General features: G+C 60.1%; 1 protein-coding gene and 1 long non-coding RNA gene across 6 annotated transcripts in view; one reads left to right on the forward strand and one right to left on the reverse strand.

Moving 5' to 3' along the window:
- NRXN2 (neurexin 2) overlaps positions 1-24,986 on the reverse strand; it is a 99,943-nt gene that overhangs the window by 25,429 nt on the left and 49,528 nt on the right. For 4 of the 5 annotated variants that reach the window (XM_040256160.1, XM_040256159.1, XM_040256158.1 and 1 more), the window contains 7 exons: positions 21,937-21,963; positions 20,134-20,253; positions 19,419-19,800; positions 18,595-18,785; positions 16,540-16,713; positions 16,076-16,195; positions 3,089-3,270 (listed from right to left, as the gene is read on the reverse strand). In XM_040256160.1, coding sequence (XP_040112094.1) covers positions 3,089-3,270; positions 16,076-16,195; positions 16,540-16,713; positions 18,595-18,785; positions 19,419-19,800; positions 20,134-20,253; positions 21,937-21,963 — 1,196 coding nt within the window. Of the gene's footprint in view, positions 1-3,088; positions 3,271-10,654; positions 10,911-16,075; positions 16,196-16,539; positions 16,714-18,594; positions 18,786-19,418; positions 19,801-20,133; positions 20,254-21,936; positions 21,964-24,986 lie in introns of those variants that run through there. The other variant, XM_040256156.1, reaches the window with a different exon arrangement.
- LOC120874719 lies at positions 8,602-15,185 on the forward strand. Its single transcript, XR_005723684.1, has 3 exons — positions 8,602-9,220; positions 12,545-12,674; positions 13,664-15,185. It is a non-coding gene; the product is annotated as an uncharacterized LOC120874719 (long non-coding RNA).

Below are 24,986 nucleotides of genomic sequence, written 5' to 3' on the forward strand. Positions count from 1 at the left end.
CTGTTCCAGTCCAGCCTGGGCATGAGGAGCCATTCAGTGGCCACCTCCTGCATCCAACAGGGTCAACAGGCTTGGTGGCACTGAAAGAGGGGTCAGGTGGCTCAGACAAGGCAGGCATGGGGTCTGCAAGGAGAGTTGGGGAGCAGGGTGTCACCTGTGGTCCACTTGAAGAAGGCCCTATCCCTTCCCCACGGTGGGTCCATTTCTCCCCGTCCTAGAACCTGGGAAAGCCACATACACACACACACAGAGCCATACACACAGGCAGCACCTCTTCAAAGATGCAGCAAAGCAGGGAAACTGGAGCTGGGCTTGCCTAACAAAGAGTACTAGCAAGCTGCACCCACCCACCACCTGCAGACTAATGACATCCAGGGAGAAGGGGTGATGGTCGGCTCCTCACACGAGGGGAACAGACCTCAGTACTACTTTGAGCAGTGCAACAGCGCCAGCCCCTTGGGTGCCTCTGAGGGTTTCTCCCCACGAGGCTCAGCCGGGTGGTGATGGCAGTCAACAAGCGGAAGTGGTCTGAGAGCTGGGCAGACAGTGGCCGTCCAGGGCGGCTGGAAGGCAGGACACCCCCGTTTCCTAGGAGGCAGCCAAGCTCAGAGCCGTGCACTCCGGGGGGGAGAGGCAGCTCCCAGAGCTGCTCCCGACGTGAAGTCAGTTGTCACTTCTGTTAAAGTCATTAATTCCTAATTCCCCAATTACCTCATTAGGCGGCGGCGGGAAGAACGAGGCCGCTCCTACAGCAAATAATTATGGGAGTCAAAATTAATTTGGCAAAGTGGAGCGACGCTTTATTAGAAACGTCAAATTGCTTTTCTCTTATTTTGCTGCCGCCTCCCCACTCTCTGAGAGCTGCTAATGACGCGGCGGTGGGAGCTGATGTGTCACCAGGGGAGGAGGGGGTTTGGGGGCCGCCCCCGGGGGCTGGAGCCCATCGAGTGCCCCGCTCAGCCCTCATGTGGCTCCCACACTTCCTCCAGGCCCCCCCACCCTTTCCAGGCTCCCCATCCCAGGGCCAGCCGGCCCCGCCCCGCCCTGCCCCGCCCTCTACAGCACCAGGCCGGTAACCCAGCAGAAGCTGGGTGCGCTTCACCACAGCACCTTGAGAAGGCAGTGGGTAACTGCTGAGAGGGGGGAAAGGAGACTCCTCCCGGCTCCCTGTCCCCCTGCCCCTTCTCCTCAGCACTGGGGGGACCCTGTCCCATAAACCCACAGGCACAGAGACAGAAGTCATCAATGAGGCAGACACAGACCACCTGTAGATCAACTCATCCAAAGGGGCACTCACAGCGATCGGGCTACTACCAGACACGGTGCTTCCTAGGGGCTGGGCAACGTCCTAAGAGCTTTATGTGTATCATCTTGAACCTCCCCAGCAGCTCCCTGACAGCGCCCATGCCACTACGCAGAGGAGGACACTGAGGCATGGGAGATGAGGGGACCCCCAAAGACAGGGCAAGGACCTGGTGGAGCGGGGACTCGAACCCAAACATCTGCTCCGAACGGCACACAGCCTCTCACGACTACGTGATGAGAGGGCAACTGCCCTCACTCACAGCGAAGGACCCAGAAGCACAGTCACACCTGCCACGCAGGGTCAGGAGACTGAACCAGCAGCAAACACCACGCGGTCAAGGAGTACAAATATAGAGCGACACGCCCAGTCAGAGGCCACGAGACTGTCCCCCACGGCCCCCCAAGCACTCCTGGCATGATCAACACGCACCAGCCCCACGCCGTCACACTCAGTCATCGCACATCACACTGCCTCTCACGCGGGCGGAGGCACCTGCTCACGGAGCTTCCCGCCTTCTCCACCACACCTCCCTCTGCACCCCTTTCCTGCTCGCTTCGCTGCCTGGCCTCCCCCGCCCGGTGCCCATCAGCTGCCACTTCTCCTTCGGCTCCACTCTGCCCACAGGCCATCTCCCCTCAGGCCTCATTCCTTCACTCCTTCCAGTCAGTGTCAGGGGAAGGTATGCATCCCGGGGAGCCTAGAAAGCTGTCCGGTAAGGAAGGGCCAGAGCCCAGAGAAGCCTCTCCCCTTGCCCTCTCGCTCCCCTGAAGCTCAGGGTCCCCCACACGGATCCCTCCAACACACAGAGCCTGGCCAGCCTGTTCAGCCCTGCCAGCTCAGGGTACCGACCAGGGTCAGCGCATGGGGTGCGGGCAGGGAAGGGAGGTGGCTGTAAGGGGCTGCACAGGTGGAAATGGAGGCAGGTCAGAGGCCCAGGGGTGAAGACAGGGGAGAGGCAGGGGAGAGAGGCTTAGGGCAGAAGCGGAGCAGAGCCACCTAGAGCTTTTAGGGAAGGGTGTGGGGCAGGACCAGAGATGGAGAGGAAAGGGGGCAGCTTCAAGACTAGGGTTAGGATGCAAACCATGAGGAGAGGCAGCCTGAGGGAGGCAGTGGGAGGGAGCAGAGGGCAAGGAGGGGAGCGGCACAGAGAAAAGCAGAAAAGCGGGGCTGGGAGGTCAGGGTGGAGATGTGGGGTTGGGCCAAGAGGTCAGGGAGGAATGTGCAGGGCTGTGGCCAGAGAGGCTGTAGCTATGGCCATGAGGCCAGGCAAGGTGGCTGCTGCGAGGGCAAAGGTCATGGGAACAATATTCCAGGGCAGGGCAGAGGCGGGACAGGATCAAAAGACAAGGTAAAGAAGCAAGGGTGGGCCGTCCCCAGGTGGGGAGGCCAAAGGAGGAACAAGACAAAGCACGGGACACAGTGGGTGGCTGAGTTGGTGTCGGAGTGAGTGGGCAGCAGACCAGGGCAGTCATGAGGTGAAGGCGTCCCCGAAGGCTGTGGGAGAATGGCCTGGAAGCCCGGAGCGGGGCCCTGACTACATTCAGGAAGGTCAGAGACACAGACGGTCTCAGAGCTCGGAGCTGGGGAGCCTCAGTGAATAACCCGCAGGAGGGGGGTCCCAGGAGCAGAACTGCCAGAAGGAAACTCCAAGGGTCAGGGAACAGAGATTCTGGGGGCTCCACAGAAGGGAAAGATTTAAGGTGCTTGTCCCATGGCAGGAGGGACCGAGTGGACCTGGGGCAGGAAGGCTGGGGGGTCGGGGGTGGTGGCCCCGCTTCTTACGATGTGCAGCTGCAGGTAGTCCCCGAGGCCCGAGGCGCTGTCGACCCGCACCAGCACGGCGCTCCGCTGGTGCGTGCTGAAGCCCACGGCCAGGCGGTCCATCCTCGTGCTTGGCCGGTCATTGGGGGGCCAAGTGTAGGTGATGAGTGCTCCCCCCTTCCCAAAGATGTACGTGGTTCCGGCTGCAGAGAGAAGGAAAGGGAGAGGGAGATAAGACGTCAAGAGGGCGCGGTCAGCAGGTCCTTGGGGCTGTGGCCGGCACCCTGAGACAATGGGTTTAGGGTACAGGGCTTCAGGTGTGAGACCCACAGCGGCCACCAGGCCCTGCCATCCTAGGGAACAGTTGGCGGGCGGGTGCCCGGCTGGGAGCCTGTGCACGCGCACAGACAGATGTAGCTGCCTCATCAAGAATTCCAGTTTTAATTACAGCAAAAGAGAGGTAATAGAGAGATTGACACAGAGAGAGAGGACCTGGGGAGATGCTGCGAGGGGACAGAGATGATCACCAGGGGCAGGCAGGACCCAGAGGGCCCTGCTCAACTGCTCCCAGGCACGGCCCAGGTGACAGGTGTGAGGTGTGTGCTTCTGCAGGCTGAGCTGAGCAGCCACCAAGGCAAAGGAGCCCCAGGCGATGGTGGGAGAAGCAGGGGCTGTGTTCGGCTCTGACTCATAGCCCTCAGGCTGGCGCCCTTCCAACACCTGCCCCCCACCCACTCCCAAGCCCCTGCAAAGCCTGGTCCCAGTTTGCCTGGACTCCCTGCTTCCACTCCCAACTAGGGGGCTGTCTGGGTGCCAAAACAAGGGGTCCTGGAGCCCTGCCCAGAAAAGAAGAGACAGACAAGGGGGTGGGGGGGAGGGAGAGATTGACAGCCAGAGGAGGAAGGAGGCAGAGAGACAGATGGACAGAGAGGGACAGAGAGGGGTGTAGGTGAGAGAAAGCAGGAGGGTGGGAGCCAGAGATGGTGAAGGGAACCCTCTCCCACCCCTCCCCCACCCCACCCTCTCTCCCCCTCTGTCTCCTCTTTGCCATCCGGCTGCCGGGGGCGGGGTGTGAGGTCCCTAACGATCTCAGCCCCAAAATAAACCCCATTAGTCGCCCGCTCCCTCCTGCGGCTGCCTGGGCTCCCTGTGGGTGGGGTGGGGGCAGACTGCTGGCCGTGGTGGGGGTGGGGGACTGGTCACCCAGCTGCTGGGAAGGGAGCAGTGTCTGGGAGGCCTAGAGGACTAGTGCTCTGGGGCCTTCAGAGAAGGGAAGACAACAATCTTGCATTCTTTAGAACATAAATGGAGCAGATGAGATTCATAAAATGCTTAATTAAATAATTAGCCACTAACGACTCCTCTCAAAACACTTCTTGGGGGAGAGGGGTTCAGGGGAGGACTTACCCAGAGAGAAAAGAGAGACAGATGGGCCTGAGGGGAAAAGCCTGGAGTAGACTCGGAGAAAAGCGTGGCTGTGGGGTGGGAGAGCCCTGGATGGGCTAGAAAGTCCCAGGTCAGGGAGGGTCTGGGGTATTTCCGAAGCAAACCTGCTCTGCCAAAATGGCAGCCGAGTGAGTAACACTAAGGCCGCCCCTCTCACACAGCTTGGGGTCTCTCATCTCAGGGACTAGGAGCCCTGTTTGGGCAATATGGGACCAGGGGTCTCCATCCTAGGAAGCTCCTAGGCCTTCAAAAGGAGAGGGGACCCCTGAGTGCCTTGGAGGGAGGCACCTTCTGCAGGCCCAGGAGAAGCCAAGAAGACAAGGGAAGGCTGTGTGTGGTCTGGGTCCCAGAGAGGCAGTGAGGCCAGCAGGGGGCCGGGGTGGCGGGGGGCGGGGGGGAGGGGAGCAGGAGCTGTCACCCCAGCACCGTCATCAGTGCTCTCCATCTCCCCCAGGCAGGGCCAGAGGGGAAGATGACTTCCAGGGGGCAAGGCCAGGGGAAGGAACCACCAGGGTGTCAGTTAACTGAAGTCTGCCACACCACAGTTGCAGGAAAGCCCCCCCAGCAGACAGAGGGAGCTGGGCCCTGCCCCTCCCGACTCAGGTATCCTTCCCTCTGAGGGCCTCCCTGGTGAGATCTGAAATCTCAAGATGGGGCCCCAACATCAGGGCAGGGAATCCGATCAGGGCATGAGCCACACCCCCGCCTTCTAGCGGTCACTGCCTGGACAAGACAGGGCAGGGCATGAGGGCTAGGAGCAGGGTAGGCCTCAGCCGGCAACCTTCTCTCCACTCCCAACACTGCAGCACTCTGGAAAATCGGCTGTTTCCATGGTAACCGTAATACCCAGGGTCCTCCCTTCCCCCTCTGCTCACTCACAAGCTGCACGTCCAAATTTGGGGGGTGAAGAGGGCCAGGGGAGCTGAGATGCTGACCCTCCTGCACACACACCACTCCCTGCCTCCTGGCCTAGGGCCTCTTCACCCCTGGTTCCAGAGCCTCCCAGTCAGATGCAGAAGTGGCTTACTGGGTCTCGGTCCCTCCACCAACAAAGGAAACTCCATCTACCTGGAGCCTCCCAAACCCCTCAGGTCTCCGGAAAATGAGACTCTTTCTCCTCACTTTCCCATCTCAGGAACCCAGACAGCACATCACCGCGATCCCGGAGAGGAGGTGCCCCCCACCTCCATGCCCCATAGAGCAGTGAGGCAGGAGGGATCAGAGGCCGGGCGGGTGCCCGCAGCCCCGGGCCCAGTGGCCGACGCGTCCCCAGTGACGCACCCACAGACCCCACACCCACACACAGGCCACACCGCAGCCAGCTGCACACAAAGACCCAGTGTGGAGAGGCAGACCCCGACAGGAGACAGCCGGGAAACATGGCGGAGAGCGCACAAAGACTGGCAGGCGGCGAGGGCAGCGGCTGGCACCGCGCAGGACGGGACGGGCGCACGCCTCCCCGCCCCCGAGGCCCACGGCGCACGGGCCGCCTGCCGCCCCCCCTCCCCCGCCCCCGCCAACCCCAGTCCCCAGCCCGCGCCCCCGCTCGGCCGGGCCTCCCCCGGATTCACTACCCCGCGGCTCTCCCACTGCCGCCAGTTTATTACGCTGGGCGGGACTGTAAAAGCCTAAGGGCGTTTATTACACGGTGTGGGATCTGATGGAGAGACACTTCTTGGGCCGAAGAGGTGAAGGATGAATGGTTTATTGGGCGGGGACGGCAGTGATTACCCTGGGGAGGCATTTCTCTCCCAGGCCCCCTGGCTCCCGCCCTCCGGGCAGCGGGCTGGGGATGGGGCGGACGCCGGGGGGTGGGGGGGGTGGGGGCCGACGCCGGGGGGGGGGGCGGGGCTCCGCCCGGTCCCTCCCCTTCCCTCCCCACTGCGCTCCGGAGGCGCCTCCCGCCTCTCGCCCCGCCGGCCGTCCTCGGCCCCGGCCACCCGACACCCCGGGTCGCGGGGGAAGGCACATTGGAGCCTAGGATACCGAACCACAGCTAGAACCTCTGACGGGTTCCGAAAGGGCTCCGGAGAAGAAGGGGGCCTAAGCCAAGGCTTATTATGTTGCCCTCAGGTGGTCCAGACCCACTGTTCTTGACCTCCCCAGGAAAATGCTACTGAGTTACACGACAGATAACATTGTGGGTAGATAACATTGTGGGGTAGCAGGGTGGGGAACACCCCTGAAGCCCAAGGCAAGACTGCCTCTGGCCAGACACAAAATGCACAGGCCTAAGTGGCCACCACCCAAAGGCCCAGGCCTGGAACCTTCTGCCCACACCCAACATGGTCCCCTCTGTGCCTCCTGGACCCAGAAATTCACTGGTCCAGTAAAACACTAAATGATCAAGAATCTTCTGTACAATTCCCACACATCTGCATTCTAGAGGGGAAAAAAACCCACCAACCATTAATAATGGTTAGCTAATCCAGACCCAAACAAAATAATCATCCCATGTGAAAAGCCACCCATGCAGTGCTGCCCCTGGGGGTAAAACTGCACGTGCAGACCCTCTGCCGCATGTAGAAGCCATGGCAGAAAGCAGAAAGCTCCTGGTAGCTCTAGAATCACGAGAGGATAAAACATCCTCCACAACCCAGAAAGGTTGTAGTCCTGCGTGCCCACAGCCCCCACACACTAGCTCTTTGTAGACAGACCCTCACTACCCCCCAGGGAGGGTACCTCCCCAGATCCAGAGCCCTGGGCTCAGCTCTCTCTAGATCCCAGAACAATATCTCCTCAATTCTTAAGCTCATTCCTTGCCATAAAACAGTCAGTGCAATCAGACATCCAAGTGAACACACCCATAACAAGAATCAAAATAAATGCCAGGTCCCTTTATAAGCTAGAGTGATGAATACAGAACCCCTGGAGGCTCCTGACTCAGAAATGAACTGGGATTGACCCCTCTGTTCCTGGCCTCACAGGGTACAGGAAATGAAGGTCAGGGGTGGCGAGGCTAGTCAAGGGCTCTGAAAGCAGAATCAGGGTCAAGGATCAGAAGTGTCTCCCCCATCCCAGGCCATTTTTAGGACCCAGGTGCTCTGGTCCTCCCAAGCCCAGACCGACACCAGGTGCAGGCATGTCTGGCAGGTCAGTAAGGGGTATTATATTATATAACAGGAGGGGTTGGGGGTGGGAAGGGAAATGGAGGAAAGAGTGAAGGGAAGGAGGGAAGGAAGCAAGGAGAAAGGCAAGAAGAGCCCATGAGAAGGGAAGTGGAGATGCAAGTGCAGAAAGAGCAGCTCCTCACCCTGGGGAAGCCCAGCAAGGAAAGGTGTCCTCTGGCCTGGATAGGTCCCCCAAGCTGGCTCTGCATCTTGCCAAGCCTGGGTTCCAGCAGAAGCCGGCCCGGGACCTCGCCCCACAGTGGAGGTGTGCAGAGGTGGGGTTCGGCCATGGCCGCTGGCCTCTTCCTCCTCTTCTCTCTGTCCTTGGGCCCTCCTCCTTCCTCTCACTTGCCTGACCCTTCATGGGCTCCTACACTCAGTCTCCCCATCCCCTCCCCTCACTGCCCTGCAGTGCTCTCCAGCTCCTCTGCTTCCAAGGGGCCCTCCAGCTCCTCTGCTTCCAGGGGGCCCTGGGCAGCCCGTGGCCCTCTTGGGGCTGTTTCTCTCCTCCGCACAAGGGGGTGGCTGCCTCTGAGGCATCCCAATGCCAGCATTCCATAGGATCCCACCCCCCACATCCCTCAAGTTCTTTCCTCAATTGTTTCTCCCTTCTCTCCCCAGCTCTCTGCACCCTGACACCAGCTCCTTCACTGAACCTTCCTCTGGCACTTCAGTTCCACTCTGCTCAGCTCCCCTGGGCCAGCCCCCCTCCATCCCCTGCCTCTTTGACCTCCTCTCCTCTTCACCCCACAGAGATCTTCCCTGATGGCCTTTCTTCTCTCACCCTTTACTGCCTCTCCTCATTGCTCAGAAAGACCATGTCCTATCTGGGTTTCTCTGGGGACTGAGCCTCAGTGGACCTGGAGGGGACAATAAAGAGGATGGAGAAAGGAAAGGAGGGCCAGATTGCTCATGGTGAGAACAGGGGAGTTAAAATCAGGAGCAGTGGTGTGGGGGGGCGGTGAATGCAGAAGAAGAGCCTGGAGAGCATGGCGTGGAGATGACCCCAGCTGGGACAGAGGTCAGCCAGGAACACTCTGCTGGGCAAGAAGAAGAAAGAAATGAGAAAGGATGTTGGACGAGGCTGCTCCTGGGAACTGGATGAAGAGAAGGCAGAGGCACGAAAAAGATAAAGATAATCTAAGAAAAAAAGAGGAAGGGGGAGAGAGAAGAGGTGGAAAGCTTGAAAGTGGTATGGGGGAACAAAGATTGGGAAGCAAGAAAGGACAGGTGAAGAACAGTGATGAGGAGGCAGAGATGCGTGCAGAAATGGGGACCATGAGGGCACAGACGGGAAGTGAAGATACGGGCATGAAAGATGAGGAAGGGACAAAAAGGGAGTCAAAAAAATGAGAGGGGATGGATGGGCAGAAATGGAAGTGATGGACATACAGAAATTAGAGACAACAAGGTACAGAGTGGGAACTAGCGAAGGCACAGGGATGGAAGCATGGAGCTGTCAGAGTGCCAGGACGGAAGGCAACAGAGGCACAGAGAGGGGAAGCGATGCGAAGACAGAGGAGGTGATGAGAGTATAGGAATGAGGAGTACAGAAAGGCAAGTGTTGGAGGCCTGAGATGGGGACCAAAGATGGAAGGTGATGAAGTATATGGATGGGAAGCAAGGGAGGTACGGAGGTGGGAGGTGGGAGCTGTACCATATGGGAGGTGAGAGAGGTATAGAAATGGAGGTGATGGTGGTACCCTGTGGGAACTGATGGCAAGGTACAGAGATGGGAGGTAATGTGGAGAACAGAGAAGGAAGTGGACTAAAATGGGAAGTGATGGGATCTCTGGGACAGCAGGTAACAGGAGCTTTGAGATGAAATATGAAGGAGAGACTGAGATGGGAAATGATGGGACCTGACATGGAGATGAAATAAAATGTGAAGAGGGAGAGACCCAGGAGGCCTGGGATTGGAAGTCATGGAGACGCAGTAATGGGAAGTGAGGGGGGCACAGAGAATACGGAAGACAGAGATAGAAGGCAGCAGGTACAGAGATGGGAAGAGGGGCTTGCGGTGAATCTTAGGGGTCTAAGGCAAGAAGTGATGAAGGGACTGGGCTGGGAGGTAAAAAAAAGGCAGAAATTAGAAGTCCTAGAGGTCAGAAACGAACGGTGATGGGGTCTGAGAGGGAAGGAGAAGTCAGTGCTGACACAGAAGGTTATGGCAGGGGGAAGGCACTGAGCTAAGAGGTGACAGTGTAAAGTGGGAGAGGACTGACTGGAGAGGCATGGGAAGACTGGGGTGGGGAACAGAAATTCAAACAGTGGGGTTGGGAGATGCTGAGGGTCAGAGGTGGAGCTAGGCAGAGATGAAGAGATGTGGAGAGGAAAAACCACAGATGAAGGGACGAGGCTGGGAAAGGATGGGACAGCGGAGCAAACTGATTGCTTGGGAGGCGGTGGAAGGACAGGAATGGGGAAAGACAGGACGGGGGCTGCAGGAACAGAGGTGAAATCGCCAGATACAAGGAGGTGAAAGAGGCAGTGATGGGACACATCTGAGGAGAGGTGATAGATGGGACAGAGGCGAGAGGTTGGTGGGGGACCGATAAGGAGATAATGGGCACGGAGATGCTGGGCCAGGAAGGTGACAGTGGCCGAGGAGGGAAGCCAGACGGAGGAATGATAAGGGGCAGGGATGGAGGAGGTGAAGAGGAAGAGAAACCGGGAAGGGGAGAGCAAGGCAGAGCGGATGAACGGCCAGATAGAGAGGGCTGAGGGGTCTACACAGAAGGGTGATAACGCCCCGGAGACAGGGATTCGGAGGTGAAGGTGAGGCAAGCAATGAAAGTGAAGAGAGATGAGGGTGATAAACGACGGGGTGAGGGGATGCTGCTGGGGAGGAGAGGGTGGGGCTGAGGTGCTGGTGGAGCCCAAGATGGGAGGTGAGGGGGCGCGGGCCCGCAGAGCGGAGGGGCCGGGCCTCGGCGCGCATCGGCTGGGGTGCGGCCCTCGGGGGCCAGGGCCGCGCGCAAGGGAGGCCCCGGGGGCCGGCCGGCCGGCTGGTATCGGCAGCGCCACTTACCGTGCCCGCCGCGCGTGAGGAAGGGCATGCGGTTGATGGCGATGGGCACGGTGCCGTGCTTGCTGTGGAAGTGGTGGACGTGGTGGGTGGTGCTGAGGCTGGAGGAGACCCGGGCCCCCTCGGCCGCCCCCAACAGCAGCAGCAGCAGCAGCAGCAGTAGCGGCAGCAGAGGTGGCGGCGGCGGCAGCGGCAGGGGCCCGGCCAGGGAGGGGGGGCGGCGCGGGCACCCCCCCAGCCCGCTCCCCCCGGGGGGCATTTCGGCCCGGGGGCGGCCCCCTCACAGCCCCATGGCTGGGGGCGGGGACGCGGGACCGAGTAGCCCCGCGAAGCCCCCCTCCGGCTCCGAGCCCCGGGAGGGGGGTAGGAGGGTGAAGAGAAGGAAAATCAGAGCCCAAGCCTCGGTCCGGAGCCAATGAAATCAAGTGGATCCCGCCGGGGAATCCGGGGTCCGCGGAGCGGCAACGCCAAGGTCCAGGACGCCTGGGTCCATCGCGAGGAGCTAAGGGTCCCCCCGCATCCCGGCGGGGTCGGAGCGGCGCAGAGGGCCGTCAGAAACCCGGGGGAGCGCCCGGGGGAGGGGGCATGGTGCCGGGTGGAGAGATAGGGGAGGCGCGGGGGCCAAGCAGGGAGGGGAGAGCGGGGAAATCCTGCGGAAAAACCGAGCCGGGGAGGGGGGACTGGAGGAGAGAAGCAGGAGACCGATGGAGACTAGGGCCCGCCGCGCCGCGGCTGCCGCTGCCGCCCGACGGAGGCCGGGGGGAAAGGAGGGAGCGGCCGGGGGGGGGGGGGGGGGGAAAGGGGGGAAGGAAAGCAAATCCGGGTGAGGGGGAATGAGGGGAGAGGAGAGGAGGGGAGCGGGGCTGAGCGGAGGGAAGGCGCGAGCCTGCGAGATTCCGGCGGAGAGATGGAAGCAGCGGAGTGTTGCTGCAGAGGCTGAGAGGGCTGGAAGCGAGAGGGAGGGAGAGAGGAGGGGTGGAGAGGGGACGGGAGGGGGAGCGCGGGCGGAGGAGGGGGCAGGGCGGAGGGACCCGAGCGGCTCCCGATCTGCGGGCGGCGCTGGGCAGCTCCGCCGCGCGGCACCTGGCTAGCCGGCTCGGCGCTCGCCTCTCCTCTGCGCGCGCCCCACCCCTCCCCCACGCCCGGGTGCGCGCACCCCTCCCGCCCCCTCCGGAGAAGGGGCCCTGCTGAATAATTGAACAGAACTGAGGCTAGCCAGAGAGGCCGCTCTCTTCCACCTCCTCCCACCACCCCCCAGCCCCGGCCCGGACGAACCCCAATAGTGCTCGCTGGCCCAGTGCGCAGAGATGTGGCTACCACCACCTCTGCACGCACCCCTCGGAACACACGTGCACGCCAGGATGTGGACGGGCTCGGGTATGGAGACACCCACGTGCCCATACAGGCACCAGTGCGCGCGCACGCACACAGGCTCAGACACAGACATTGCATACATGTGCTCACAGACACCCGGCACACGAACTCACACTCAACCGAGTGTGTACACATGCTCACACACATACGTGTTTGGTCACAGGCAATGAACTAACAGCCAGCGTACACACGGACACCCCCCTCCAGGTCACCCTCCAAGAACAGGGTCACCCATATGCAAACAACGTACCCGGAGCCTCAAAGGTGCTCAAGAGTTAAGACACCACACACACAGTCCCTCCACCTCTTCGGAAGGGTGCTTCCCTCCCCGCGGCAACCCTCCTGGACACCTCCTATCCTTCCAGTCCACTTCCTCTGCCCCTCCCCCCATATGCCAACCTCCCCCTCTTGGCTGGGGAGGGGGCGGTTCCGGGATACCTATCCACCGAGTGTTCCACTTGGGACAAAACCCTTTCTGAACCATTTATGTCCTGCTGAGGAAGCCATTTCTCCTTCTAGGGGGCCCCTCCACTGAGACCTGCCCCTCAGACTTTGGGGCACTTCTGGGAAGTAAGAGCAAGGAGGCTTTCATCCCTTCGTCTGGATGCCACCTCTGCACTGACATCAACCTGAGTTCTGCTTGGACAAGGTCTTGCGGGGGGCAGCGGTGGGGGCGTGGGGAGGCAGAGCGCAGATAAGGAGGAAGAGAGGGAGGGAGGGAGGGATGGACCTGGAAGGAGGCAGACAAGGAGAGGTGGCGAAGAAAGGGCAAAAGGAAGGGGCTTCGAAAGGGGAGGAGGAGCAGGGCAGGGGTGGCTCCTGCTTATTATCCAGCATTCCGTTTTGGAGCAAAACCTGTCACCAGGAGCCCCAAAGAGCTGCGCCCAGCTCCTGGATGCAGTCAGGACCCGAGACAGCTCCTCTGCCCCAGCTGCCACCTTCCCCAACCTATTAGATGCCAATGCCCCATTTGGTCCCCAGCCTTTCAGAGAGAAGAAAAGGGTCCTTAGAGGCACCCAGAAAGAAGTGTCCAGGTGGTGTGTGGCCCCATGAGGGAGGAGAGTTTGCAAGCTGGGGAGCACAGCTTCCTGTCCTCTCTTCCTGTGCCCGCTCTTGGCCCTGGCTCTGGGATAGAGACTGACATAGCTCTGAGCAGGCAGAAAATGTATGGTCCCGGAGGGAGGGAGGGAGCAGCCGGCGGTGAGAGGAGAGGAAGGGAAACCGCCTAGAGGCCAATCAATACTAGTGAGTGGGAAGTGGAGAGAGCCGGAGGGGGTGACACTGGTGAGCGAGGTGGGGAGAGAGAGGGTAAAAAAGAAGGGAGAGACAGAGGTGTGCAGGAGATCAATAGAGGCTGCGGAGACCAGCAGAGCGGCTAGGGAGAAACAGACAGGGCCAGAGATGGGAAGAACCCACTGCCTGGGAGAGCCCGGGGACAGGATCCGGGAGGTGGAGCTGGAGCTGCCCAGGGAAGCGCTGTCCAGACCTCAGCCCTGGGGCTTCAGGCCCTGCCAGGAAGCAGGCCTCCGTCCAGCTTCCTTCCTCTCTCATTTCATATTCTCTTTTTTATTTTCTCTCTGCTTTCCTCTCTCTCACCCTGACAATGACTTCTCTCCCTCTGATCTCCTGCCTTCCCAGGGCAGACTCCTGAGCCTCACAATGGTGCCTTCACCCCCAGGGGGAATCCCCATGTCCCAGACGGAGAAACTGAGGCCACACATAGGGAAAGGCTGTCCTGAAGGTTGGACTCCTCCTCATCCCAGTCTCTTCATCACCAGACAGCTCCACACCCCAGACCCAACCCTCTGAGGATGCCTGGGCCATCCCCATCCCCTCAATCTCTTCAGGCACAAGGGCCCTTGACGCCCAGGGTGCCTCCAGGGCCATCACACTTGGGGTGAAGCAGACGTGCATCTGGGCCAGGTTCCTACTTGACCTTGTGTATCAGTGGAGCCCCAAGAAGACTCGTCATAGAGACAGCAAGAGCATCAAACAGCCACGCCTGGAGAATTAGGAGGAGGCACAACTTCAAGAGAAAGGGGGTTGAGATCTCAAAGGCACCCCCAGGGCCACTGTTCAGAGGCTCCCAGATTGCACCCACCTTGTCTTTACCTCCAAGGTTCTGCTCAGGCTCTGTCACCAGACACACAGACCAGTCTCGGGGACAGTCACACTTCCCAAGAGGCCCCTGTTCCCCAGCCCCAATTCTCCCTGCCTCCCACCTGCCTGGAACCCAGGGAAGTTGTTCCAGTCTCTCTTCCCACCCCTGCTCAAAGATGGCTTGACTGCCTAAACCCACATCCATCTCTCCGCTCCCTCCCAAAAGGCTCCATCATGTGGGAGTGCAATAGTGAAGATGGGCAGCGCTCTTCTCCACCCTGACCCCCTGTGGCCATGGCAAGAAATGCCTACCATCTGTGGGCCCCACATCCACCTCCACCACCACCACCCCGGGACTAAACCTTAAGAACACCTAGGTTCCAGCCGCACCCTGCCCCCAGCGCCCTGTGATTAAGGGCAAGGATGTTCCTGTTACTGGGGCCTCAGTGTCCTCAGCAACTAAATCAGACAGCTGGTCTCCATCCTACTGTCTTCTCTGAGGACAAATTAAAAGGACTTTGTAAGCCGTGAAACACAAAACAGTCAGTAGGGATAGTTACTATTAAACAGCAAAGTTACCACCATCCCCAGATCGCCTGCGCAAAGCAGGAATGAGCTGGAGAGGAAGAGGCCCAGCCCCAGCCCCGTCCTTATTCCCCGGTGGCCAGGACTGGAGCAGCCCTGAGCTGGCCGGCGTCTGCGGCCTTTGGCAGGTACAGCGAGTGGCAGGCTGGACAGGAAGAATCGTGTAGGATCGGACAGGATGTGGAGGTACCCAGGGACGGCCCGCCTCAGAACACCAGGAAAGCACTCATGGAGATTGAGGGGGCATTCGTACAAAGAAGGAAAAATCAAGAGCGCAATCCCAGAAACCAGTTGGTTATGCATCCCTTAAGAAACTCAGGACTCTGCCCAATGACTAAGGCTCCACAATGTGGCATGGAGGCAAAGGCACTGACCCCTGTTCTCAGCCCAGATCTGCTATTCACTCTGGAAATCCACCGACTCCTCCAGGCTTCAGTGTCCATGTTTGCAAAGTGAAGAAGCCATTTATAGTGTGTGTGCGTGTGTGTCTTTTTTCAGGCAGCTGGCGCGTCGTGTCCCTGGTCTTTCAGCCCAGCTACCCCCAAGGAAGACCATTCAAGTGACACCTAAAGAGGCCACACGCTGCCCAGCCCGCCCCTCAAGCAGGAGGTTGTCTCTCCCTCATGCCTGCCCCACCGCCCTCCCTCATCCAAGTGCTAACCAGCTGCCGGCCACCAACCACGAGGGACTGGAAACCGTGGCTGAAGCCCACCCTCTGGGAAGGGGCCTCAAACACTATGCAAGTTGGCAGCAGATGCCCAGCCAGGGAGGAGAAGAACCAGGGGAGGACACGAGGGAGTGTCCTTGTGGATCCAAGGGACACCCTGCAGCTGGATGGGAAACTGGTCAGTACACGGTGGCTGGCCTCCAGGGGAGCCAGCCGTCTGGAGGCCTGGCCTCCTGGGGGTCTCCTGAGCCTGTCTCCTGGGGGTGTAGGCCTATTCTGGGAAGAAAGTAATGGGTTTCCACTGCACACTTCAAGGACACCAGGGGCAAGGGGGTACAGGTCAGCAACCGCCCCACCAGCCCTGTGCGACAGAGCTACGACGCATGAGACCATGGCCAGCGTCAGGACAGTGACAGAGGCTGACATGCCTTTGGCGAGGGTTGAGGGGAGCAGTGTCCCACCAGCTCAGAAGGAAGAGGAGAGGCTGTCTAGCAACCATCACCCCCGACACGCAGGCGTCAGGAGTCCTGCAAAGGCCCGAGAGGGGATTCCAGGAGGCGACAGCAGCCAGTAGCTCCCCTCCGTCTTGCTCATGACAAGAAGGGACAGGAAGGAAGCAAGCAGCATGGCTCTGAGAGACCCTCCCTCCTCCCGGGGCCTCCCCCCAGCACCCCCAGCCCTCCCGGTCCCGCACTCACGGTCATTGCAGATGGGGCCTCCGTAGGAGGTCATGGTGCAGTCGCAGGTGAAGCCGTCCCACTGCTGCAAGCAGACGCCCTGGTTGGCACAAGACTCTTCGGTGCAGGTGGTGCTGGGGCCTGGAAGAGGCAGGAAGAGGGAACACCCCCCGCTCAGCCAAGCCCCCTCCCACCCCAGGAGTTACGGAAGCTTCGGGACCGGGCCAGAAGCCCTCCCTCAGTTCTGCCGGGCAGGTAGGGCCAAGAACTCATGGGGGTGGGAGTAGGGGAGCTCAATGACAGCTGGTCTTGGCCTGGAACTGTGATAAGGGGTCGGGGCGGGAGGCAGCAGGGAGGGCAAGTGACCTCTGACTCTCCCCATACCCTGTCCCAGAGCAGCGGCAGCAGGCTCCATCAAGACCACCCAGCCCCCCAGTCTGCCTGCACCCCGCAGGGTCACACCTAACTCCTGCACCCACACTCACCGTCACAGCCCCTCTCCACCTGCCCGATGCGGTGCAGGGCGTCGGCGATGAGGTCAGGGAGGCGCCCGTTGAGGTCCACCGAGGCCAGGCAGCCCTGAAAGCCATCCCTAGAGGCCACTAGCTTGGGCAGGTTGTTGAACATGTTCTTGCTCAGACCACCAATGTACAGCTCCCCTGTAAAGGGAGTGGGGTCAGAGCTCGGATCCCGGTCCCCAGATACCCAGGTCCCTCCCAGGACATCGGCCTCCAGTGTCAGGTCCCGAGCCCCACGCGGTCTCATCCGGACTCCAGCTTCCTCTCTGAGGGGCAGATGCCCAGCCCCAGCCTTCCTTCTTCCTCCTCCACTTCGCCATCTGTCTGCTCCCCTCCCAGGGACACCCAGATGCCCGGGGAGGGGAGAAGGAAGCAGCTGGAGGAACCTGCTCCGTGCTCTCTCCCACACATCTGATGCCAGTTCCGGCCCATAATCAGGGCCTTTCATAGCTGTGCATCCCGGTCCCTTCCACCCTCGCTCCCTCCCTTCCGAAGTCTCCCATCCCCAGAACTCCTCCAGGCCTCTGCCAGCCTCTCCCAACTCTGGGTTCTCTGCTGGGGGTTCTAAGCCCGGCACCTTCCAACAGCTAGGGTTTAGACTGGGGATTCTGGGTGACACCGGCAAGAAGTCCTCCTCAGGGACCCTGGTCCTCCACATCACTGCCTGGCCGCAGGGACCTCAACTCCCTGGAAGTCCTGGCTGGCCCGTGGCAGAGCTCTAGCAAGACAAGATGGGTCAACCCTGCTGCCCCTGCTGGGAACTCTGTGCAAACCAAGACCAGCCCAGACCACCCCTGGGTTTGCTGCCACTGCGAATTACTTGAGACACATCGCCCCCTTCTGGCAGCAGGGAGAACTAGCAGCACTATGCCATCCGTTCTAGGGGCTTCCTCCATGGCTCAGAGGTAAAGAATCTGCCTGCCACACAGGAGACCCACAAGATGCAGGTTCGATCCCTGGATGGGGAAGATCCCCTGGAGGAGGAAATGGCAACCCACTCCAGTATTCTTGTCTGAAAAACCCCATGGACAGAGGAGCCTGGAGGGCTACAGTCCAAAGGGTCACCAAGAGTTGTACCCAACTGAATGTCTGAGCACCGGGGCAGGATCTGACCAAGCTTCTGGCTCCAACTCCATGGCCCGCCCACTCTGTGACCTCAGGCAAATCACATAGCTTCTTGGAGCTTCCACTGCTGCCTCCTCAAGAGGAGGGTGGATTCCAGAGTCTCTAGGAACCCTCCCCACGTTCGGACAGTCTGAGTCACAGTGACACCAGGGATCCCTAAGGGAAACTGGGGGCTGCTCTGGGCACCTGAGGGTGGCTCGCATTGCCCCAGTGGGCTCTGGAGAAGCCACAGGCCTCATCCTCATTCCTGTTGTTCCAGCTCCCTGGGTCTCTAAGCTCCTCCTCCTCTTCTCTCCTCTCTGACGCACCACTGTTCTAGGGGTAGGCAGTGATGGCCCCACCAACTACTAAAGAAGCCCTGGGGAGTGGAGGACCCTCGTATGATGCTGAGCCCACCAGGGAGGCCTGGGTCCAAACCAGTGCCGACTAGTCCTGCCAGTGCTCAAGGAACACGACCAGGGCAGCCCGTGGGGACCTGGAGACTGTTCCGCCTTCCTCCCCTCATCACAGCCCCCCTCCCAGCCCAGCAGGGACACTGCTCTCTCTCCCGCCCCCAGCACAGCAGACTTCTCAACCCTGGAGGGCCAAGAGGTCTTCAGAAGGCCTGGCTGCCTTCTCCTAGCTCTAGGGTGAGGCCACCAAACTCCCCATGAGATACATCCTGCAGGCAGGCTTTCAGTGTTGAGAGGGCAGCCTCGCAGGGGAGCTGAGCAGAATTTTGACAGGAAGATGTCAGGTTAGACACACTGGAAAATGGGGAAGAGCGAGGGAAAGTGTGGGCAGGGCCGGGACAGAGTCACACAAGGGGAAGAGCATCCCAGGCCGGAGGCGATCTTGCTGGGGCCAAGGGGGCGTCTGGGCTAGGGCCAGGCCTCCTCCAGAGGCCCCAGGCCCCACCTTTGAGATCGAGGTTTCGGGCGCCATTGGAGTGCTGCGTGACAGTGCGGGAGTCAATCTTGAGCGTGTGCACGTTGCCCGGGTCCCTGGACACCACCACGTTGTGCCACTGGTTGTCATTGACTGGTTTGTCTGAGTTCCCCTTCATCAAGGACGGGCCATTCCCCAGGTCAAACACGTAGTGGATGTACCTGCCCCACAGTAGGGAGGAGACACTGGGTCAAGGTGGGGGCTGGGAAGGCGGAGTAAGGAGGAGCTACAGCTGCAGGGTGCGGGTGGGGCTGGAAGCTGCAGGGGGGAGGGGCGGAGAGGGAGACCTCATAGTGGAAGAACCCAAACCAACAACACAAGGACTCAGGTGTGAGGTCCCATCGTGGGGGATGTGGGGAGAGAGGCCGCAGAGGACCTGGCTCCTGGAACAAGCTCCAAAGAGAAGCTCATGGAGGGATAGCTTTGTGGGGGCAGTAGGGTCCTCTGGGCAGAGACAAAGCTGCTCTAGGGTGGGGGCCTCTTAGGCCAGAGAGGTCACAGGGACCCAGCCCTGCCTTCTGTCTGTAGTAGGGCCGGATGGCCAGGGGCAGGACAATGAATGGAGCACAGATATAACTGAGAAACCCCTGGCAAGGAAGTAATTGGGGGGGTGACCAGGGTGGAAGAGAGGGTGCTGTTTCTCCATCCTGGCTGGTGGCAGGGGGACCTGAATCTTGACCTGTGGTCTGTGGGGACTGGACATCTCAGCCAGTGGCTGAGGCAGCTGCCTCTTGGTCATGGCGGGGACGGGGGGGACCACCTCCTTGACAGTGGTGCAGAGCCCAGCACCTCACCCCTTGACCAGCTCGATGACGATGAAGTCATTGCCATTGCCTGAGTTGAACAAGAGGAGCCCGTCGGGAGCTGTGGTCTTGAACTGGAAGAAGAGGTGCATGGAGGCGTAAGCTTGGAGCGTGGCGAGCGCCAGGTAGCTGCTGCGACTCTTAAAGGTGACAGGATCGGCCACAATGGCACGCAGGCCGAAGCGAGCATTGAGCTCACAGTAGGTGATGTCCCCGTCCTTGCACTGGTCCATGTATGGCTGGCCATTGAACACCAGCCCGCTCAGGTGCCCGATGAAGTTGGAGGGCACCACGGAGATGAAGCGCCGCTCCGTCATGATGCCCGTCTCAATGTTGTGGAACTCCAGCCGCGTGTGGGCCCCTGCCATCTGTCCTGCTCAGCACAGGAGACAGAGATGGGGTCATGGCTTTGGGCCCCAGACTGTAGGATCATTTCTGGGGCTGGGTCTTGGGTCCTCAGGAGCCTCCCCTGCACTCAAGGGCCACATGGGAAGGACATCAGCAAAGCCCCCACAGGCGCTGGCAGCACACCCAGCTCCTGGGTCTGGGGGAGCTGTGGGACTCTGGGCCAACACGCTGGCAGGGCAATGCTGCCTCTGGGGAGTCAAAATGGCCCCTGGGGTCCAGGAGCCCATGACATGCCATCCCTAAGGGAGAAACGGCACCCAGGCAGGGGTCACCAAGAACAGGGCTGCAGACTACCTACCCTCCACGGTCACGTTGTCCACCGACAGCTGCAGGCTCTTGCCCCGTCGCACCACCCTCACTGTGTGCCACTCATTGTCATTGAGCTTGTGCCCCGCAAAGAGCGTCTCAGGGCCTTTACCTGCGGCACCGAGGGGGGAGTCAGCCTGGCACCTCCTCCTACCCTCATGTGGTTGCTTCAAGTACCACCCTGGGCACATAGCCTCACCCCTGTACACACCCACGCATGCAGGTACACCACACACACGCACACACACAGAGCCTTCGCACACACCCAGTCATAAACACAGACACACTCGGTATCACCACACTTGGTGCAACTTCCCAGGGCGGCATTGGAAAAGAACACGGAGTGAGTGAATAGTGGGTGCCTTCGGAGTTGTGACCTAAGGCCCTGCACCTGGAGACTCACACCGACAACCAGCATACTCAGCCCGCCTCGCCTCACGACCTTCCGTGTCAGTGTGTGTAGCCAGCAGCTGAAGTCCCAGCCTATAGACAGAGGCCTCAAACTTTCAAGAGCCTTACCACGCACCCAGATGTGCATGTGCACCCACAGCCTCACGGCTGTCCATGAGCACTCCACACACACCCACACACACACAGCTCCCCCATCTAGAGCAGCCGTCCTCAACATTTGGGCACCAGGGACCAGCTTCGTGGAAGACAATTTCTCCCCGAACCAGAATGGGTGGAGGATGAGTTGGGGATGATTCAAGTGCATTACATTAATTGGGCACTTCATTTCTAATCTAATGCCACCATGGATCTGACAGGAGGCACCGGTCCATGGCACAGAGGTTGGGGATCCCTGATCTAGAGGGACCCAGTGTGACTTTTCTGCACACGCCTGGTTAATTCCACACAGGGACATACACAACGTATACACAGCATGGCCAGCGTGGCCAGAGAGTGCAATGTCTTTTTTAGGAATTACGGCCATTTATTCAAGACCTGGATGAACCGCTTCCAAGACTAAAAACGTTTAGCTTTAGAACGGTGCTGCAGGCTATTTGCGGCACCCCTCAAGATTCCTCCTGGGCTCCCCCCCACCCCCCAGTGCTCGCACCAGCAGGGCAAGGCTCACCACGCATGCGTACACCTGTCCAAATACACATAGAGCCGAACTAAGTACACTCTTTCTGCCTGTGGCTGCCGCGTCCCTGGGCTCTCTTATGTGACCTCAGGGCACACCAGGCAGAAACACACTCAGAGATGAGGGTTGAATCCAGGCACACTGCGAGCTCAGAAATGTCCACACCCGCTCTCACCCCTGCTGAGAGCCTCACTGTCATCTCTGAGAGCGCCCCCGTTTGGCAGAACCTCACCCCCGCCCCCCGCCCCCCAAACAAGGGCTGTGGAGGGCTGAACTTCCGGGCTCAACGCCCACTCACCTCCAGCCCTCGTCGTCTCTCTTGCATGCCTCGACCTCCCCCTTGTGGCCACCTCGAGATACAGCGGGATAGCCCAGACCCTCTTCGGCTCCTTCCTGCCCTCCTGCGGTAGGTGCCATCCCAAGCCTTTGCCCCACCCTCCAGAACGTTTGAGGAGACGAAGTTTCTGGCCCTTCCTATCCTAGTCTCAGTGAGCATGCGGACCCCAGACCTCCACCGACTCCCCCTGCTTCAGCTTCGTTTGGCTCGTTCTGCCCTCCACAAGCACACCCCACACACACACCCACTGCCCAAGCCCCGCACAAGCAGGCTATGACACGGTCTCCTCCCCTCCCCCTGCACCCCTCCCCAACCCCAATGTCCAGAATCCCAGGCCCGCAGGGGCTCTGCAGAAGAGGGAAGCCACTTACTGGGTGCGCAGCCGACGCGCAGGCAGTCTGGGGGGGCCATGGGGCGGGCAGGGAGGGGAGACAAAAAGGCAGAACAAGTTTTTTTTTTTTTTTTACATCCTTCACAGGGAGGGGTGTCTGCAGGCAGGGGTTTCCCCCAGGGCCACTTTCCGGGGACCACGCGTGCTCAGGTGCCTTCTCCCCTTCCTCAGTCGGCCCCCTCCCCCTCCTTCCCCCAAACGGGAGGCAGAGCAACCGGGTGATGGGAAGAAGGCTGACATCTCCCTTCTTGGAGAAGCCCGGGCCTCTCACGTCTGAGGGAGATGGGCACCTTGGGAATCCCAGTCGTACAGGGGATCACTGGGGGGCTGAGGGCTTGACCAACCCCACATCTCCCCATCTCTGAGAGGGAGACAGGCGAGGAGGGCCAGAGCCCCTGCTCCCCTGCTCTGGGACAACTCCCCGCTCAGAGCCCAGGCTGTCACACATCATCTCCGTGTCCCCTGGGCTCTGAGCTAAACGGGGGGGTCTGCCCCAGGGCCCCCTTCCTGCAGCCATACACTTCCCAAAGCCCCAGGGGGCTAGCACCACCCCTACAGGAACCTTCTTGCTACCCTTCCTAACCTGGAGGGTACCAGGCTGTCCCTGGGAACCAGGGTGCTCTTCACCCGGAATAGGAACTAGCATTATTCCCTTTTCCTAGGCAAGGGCCAGAGGTTCACACATGAGGACACTGAGGCCCCGTGTGACTTCTGAGGTCTTTGGGGACAAGCAGGCACCCTCAGCAAAGCCTCCTGCCCCTCCCCAGCCCCAGCACTGTTGGCCTCCAAGTCCAGGCTGAAGGCCCCGGGTACTCAGAAAGCACACTTGTCTACACGGACCTGCAGCCCGGAGCCCTGGGGCCTCTGGCCATGCCCCTGGTGGGAGCATTACCCACAAGACGTGAGTCCACCAGCCTCACGAGGACACACAGCACTAGAGTCCTGTGACGGGGTCTTTGGACGCCTGTCCTGCTCCATCAGACCCAGACAGTAGAGGGCAGAAGCAGGCAGAAATGCTGCATCCTATCCCGTCAAATGACTGGGCAATTCTCTTCTCTCTCAGCCCCACCTTCCCTCCCTGTGAGCTGAGGGGCTTGAACAAAGCACCCTGACCTAGAAACAAGAACGAACTGTCCAATGGGCCAGCCCTACCTCTCAGGGAGGGGCACTTTCCAGGCCTCTCTTAGCAGCAGTGTATCCTGCCATCCTCTGTCTCCCCTGGAACAGGCTCTGCCCACAACCCCAAGGCCCAGGAGGCAAAGTGGGGTGGGGTCATCTGGCATCCCCCTGAAGGTTCCTGCAGTGGAGGTAGCTTCCCCCGTGGCTCGGGGGCATGGGCTCCGCGGGCAGTACGGCTGAGCCCCACACGCGTCGTCAACCGCAGCAGAAGAGTGGGGGGAGCAGCCGGGACCTGAAGCCACAGCCGGGCACCAAGGGAGGGGCAGAAGGAGGTTAAGGGGCAGATCTGGGGCAAGTCACAGGGAGAGGAAGGAGGTGGAGAGGGGACAGAGAGAAAGAGGAAGAAAGGGGGAGCTGGACAGAGGGGAAGGGGAGGATGTCGGGGTGAGGGCAGGGTGCCAGGCCTGGACTCAGGTCACGGGGGCTCTCTAAGGGCCAGCAGAGTCTTCACCAATGAAGGGTCCAAAAAAGAAAAAAGGGAGCTGGAAGGGCAGGCTGATGCCCTTTAGGAGAAAAGGCCTAGGGAGGAGCATAGTTCTGCCCCTCCCAAGCATGGGGGCTCCAGGAAGGTTGGAAGGGGGTTCCGTCTGTCCAGAGAAGAGGTGTTAGCTCCAGGCCCGCCCTTGAAGTGACCCCACCCCCAGGAGCGCTCCTCCAGTGGGATTGGAGGGGAGCAAACTCCCCTTGAAGTTGAGCACCCAGGAGGCAGCCAGCACTGTCCCAGAGGAAAGGCAGCAACTGCGGGTAAGTGGGAGAGACCGCCCTCTGGTGGCCGCAACTCCCAGAGCACAGCTCAGGGAGATTTAACTGCTACCCTGATAACTAGAAACCTGCGCCTCAAGTTCAGCAAACGGACAGAAGTGATTGGTGTGCACAGACCCACCAAGGCCCTGGCTGGGCCTAAAGACCAGGATGATGGTATGAATGTGTGATAAGACAGGTGGGAAAAAGTCATCTGTATGGAAAGGAACTCCAGAAAAGAAGCCAGGCTCCGCTTTCTGCATCCCACCTGCTCCCCCATCCACACCCTGTGAATTGGAGGTGGGGGAGAGGGGGCCGGAGCTCCTTGCAAGGAGCCTCAGGAGCCCATTGGCTGGAATCTTGGAGGCTCTTGGAGGCGACACTGCAGAGTGGCAGCGTGCACTGGGCACAGCCGTCTGCCCAGCAGCTCAGCCTCAAAAGAGCTCAAGAGCCTCTTAAAAGAGCCCCATGGAAACTACCACCCTGTGGGAACAAGGCACCGCCCCATGGTCTCAGAGATTAAAGGGCTTTAGAATGTAATGTGCATTAAGCCTAGCTTAAAACACGAGTGACCGTCAGACTTGCTGTGTACAGCTTGAGACAGCAGAACTAAGTTCACAAGTAGGGATTTCAGAAGAGGATGTTACTACCAGGGAAGAATGACCCAGTGATGAGAATGGCCATCTCAGAGGGGGGGTGCTCTTGACACAGAAGTCATCTGAACAGAAGTGGAGAGCCTCCCGTTGGCAGGGGGAGGCACGGCGGATGCACACACGGGGGTGGGCTGAAGGAGGTGACTTCTAAGGGCGCCACCAGCTTGGAGATGCTTCACTTACAATTCACCCTTCGTGTCAGCCTCACTGGCAACTGGGACGGCCGACAGGCACATAGCAGAGAAAGGCAACCCCAGGGGGGTGACAAGAGGCAGGCCATGCCCAAGGTAGAAGGAACCCAGGAACCCAGATCACACTGGAACAGGGTGATGAATCAGGGACTCTGGGAACAGAGACCAACCACTCTGTTCAGGGCCCGTAGACAGCAGAGCTCCAGGAACTGGCTCAGGGTCGGCAGACACGGTAGAGGCCAGGGCAGGAAGCGTGATCCGCTCCT

This window comes from Oryx dammah, unplaced genomic scaffold (genome assembly GCF_014754425.2).
Source record: "Oryx dammah isolate SB20612 unplaced genomic scaffold, SCBI_Odam_1.1 HiC_scaffold_15, whole genome shotgun sequence".
NCBI lineage: Eukaryota > Metazoa > Chordata > Mammalia > Artiodactyla > Bovidae > Oryx > Oryx dammah.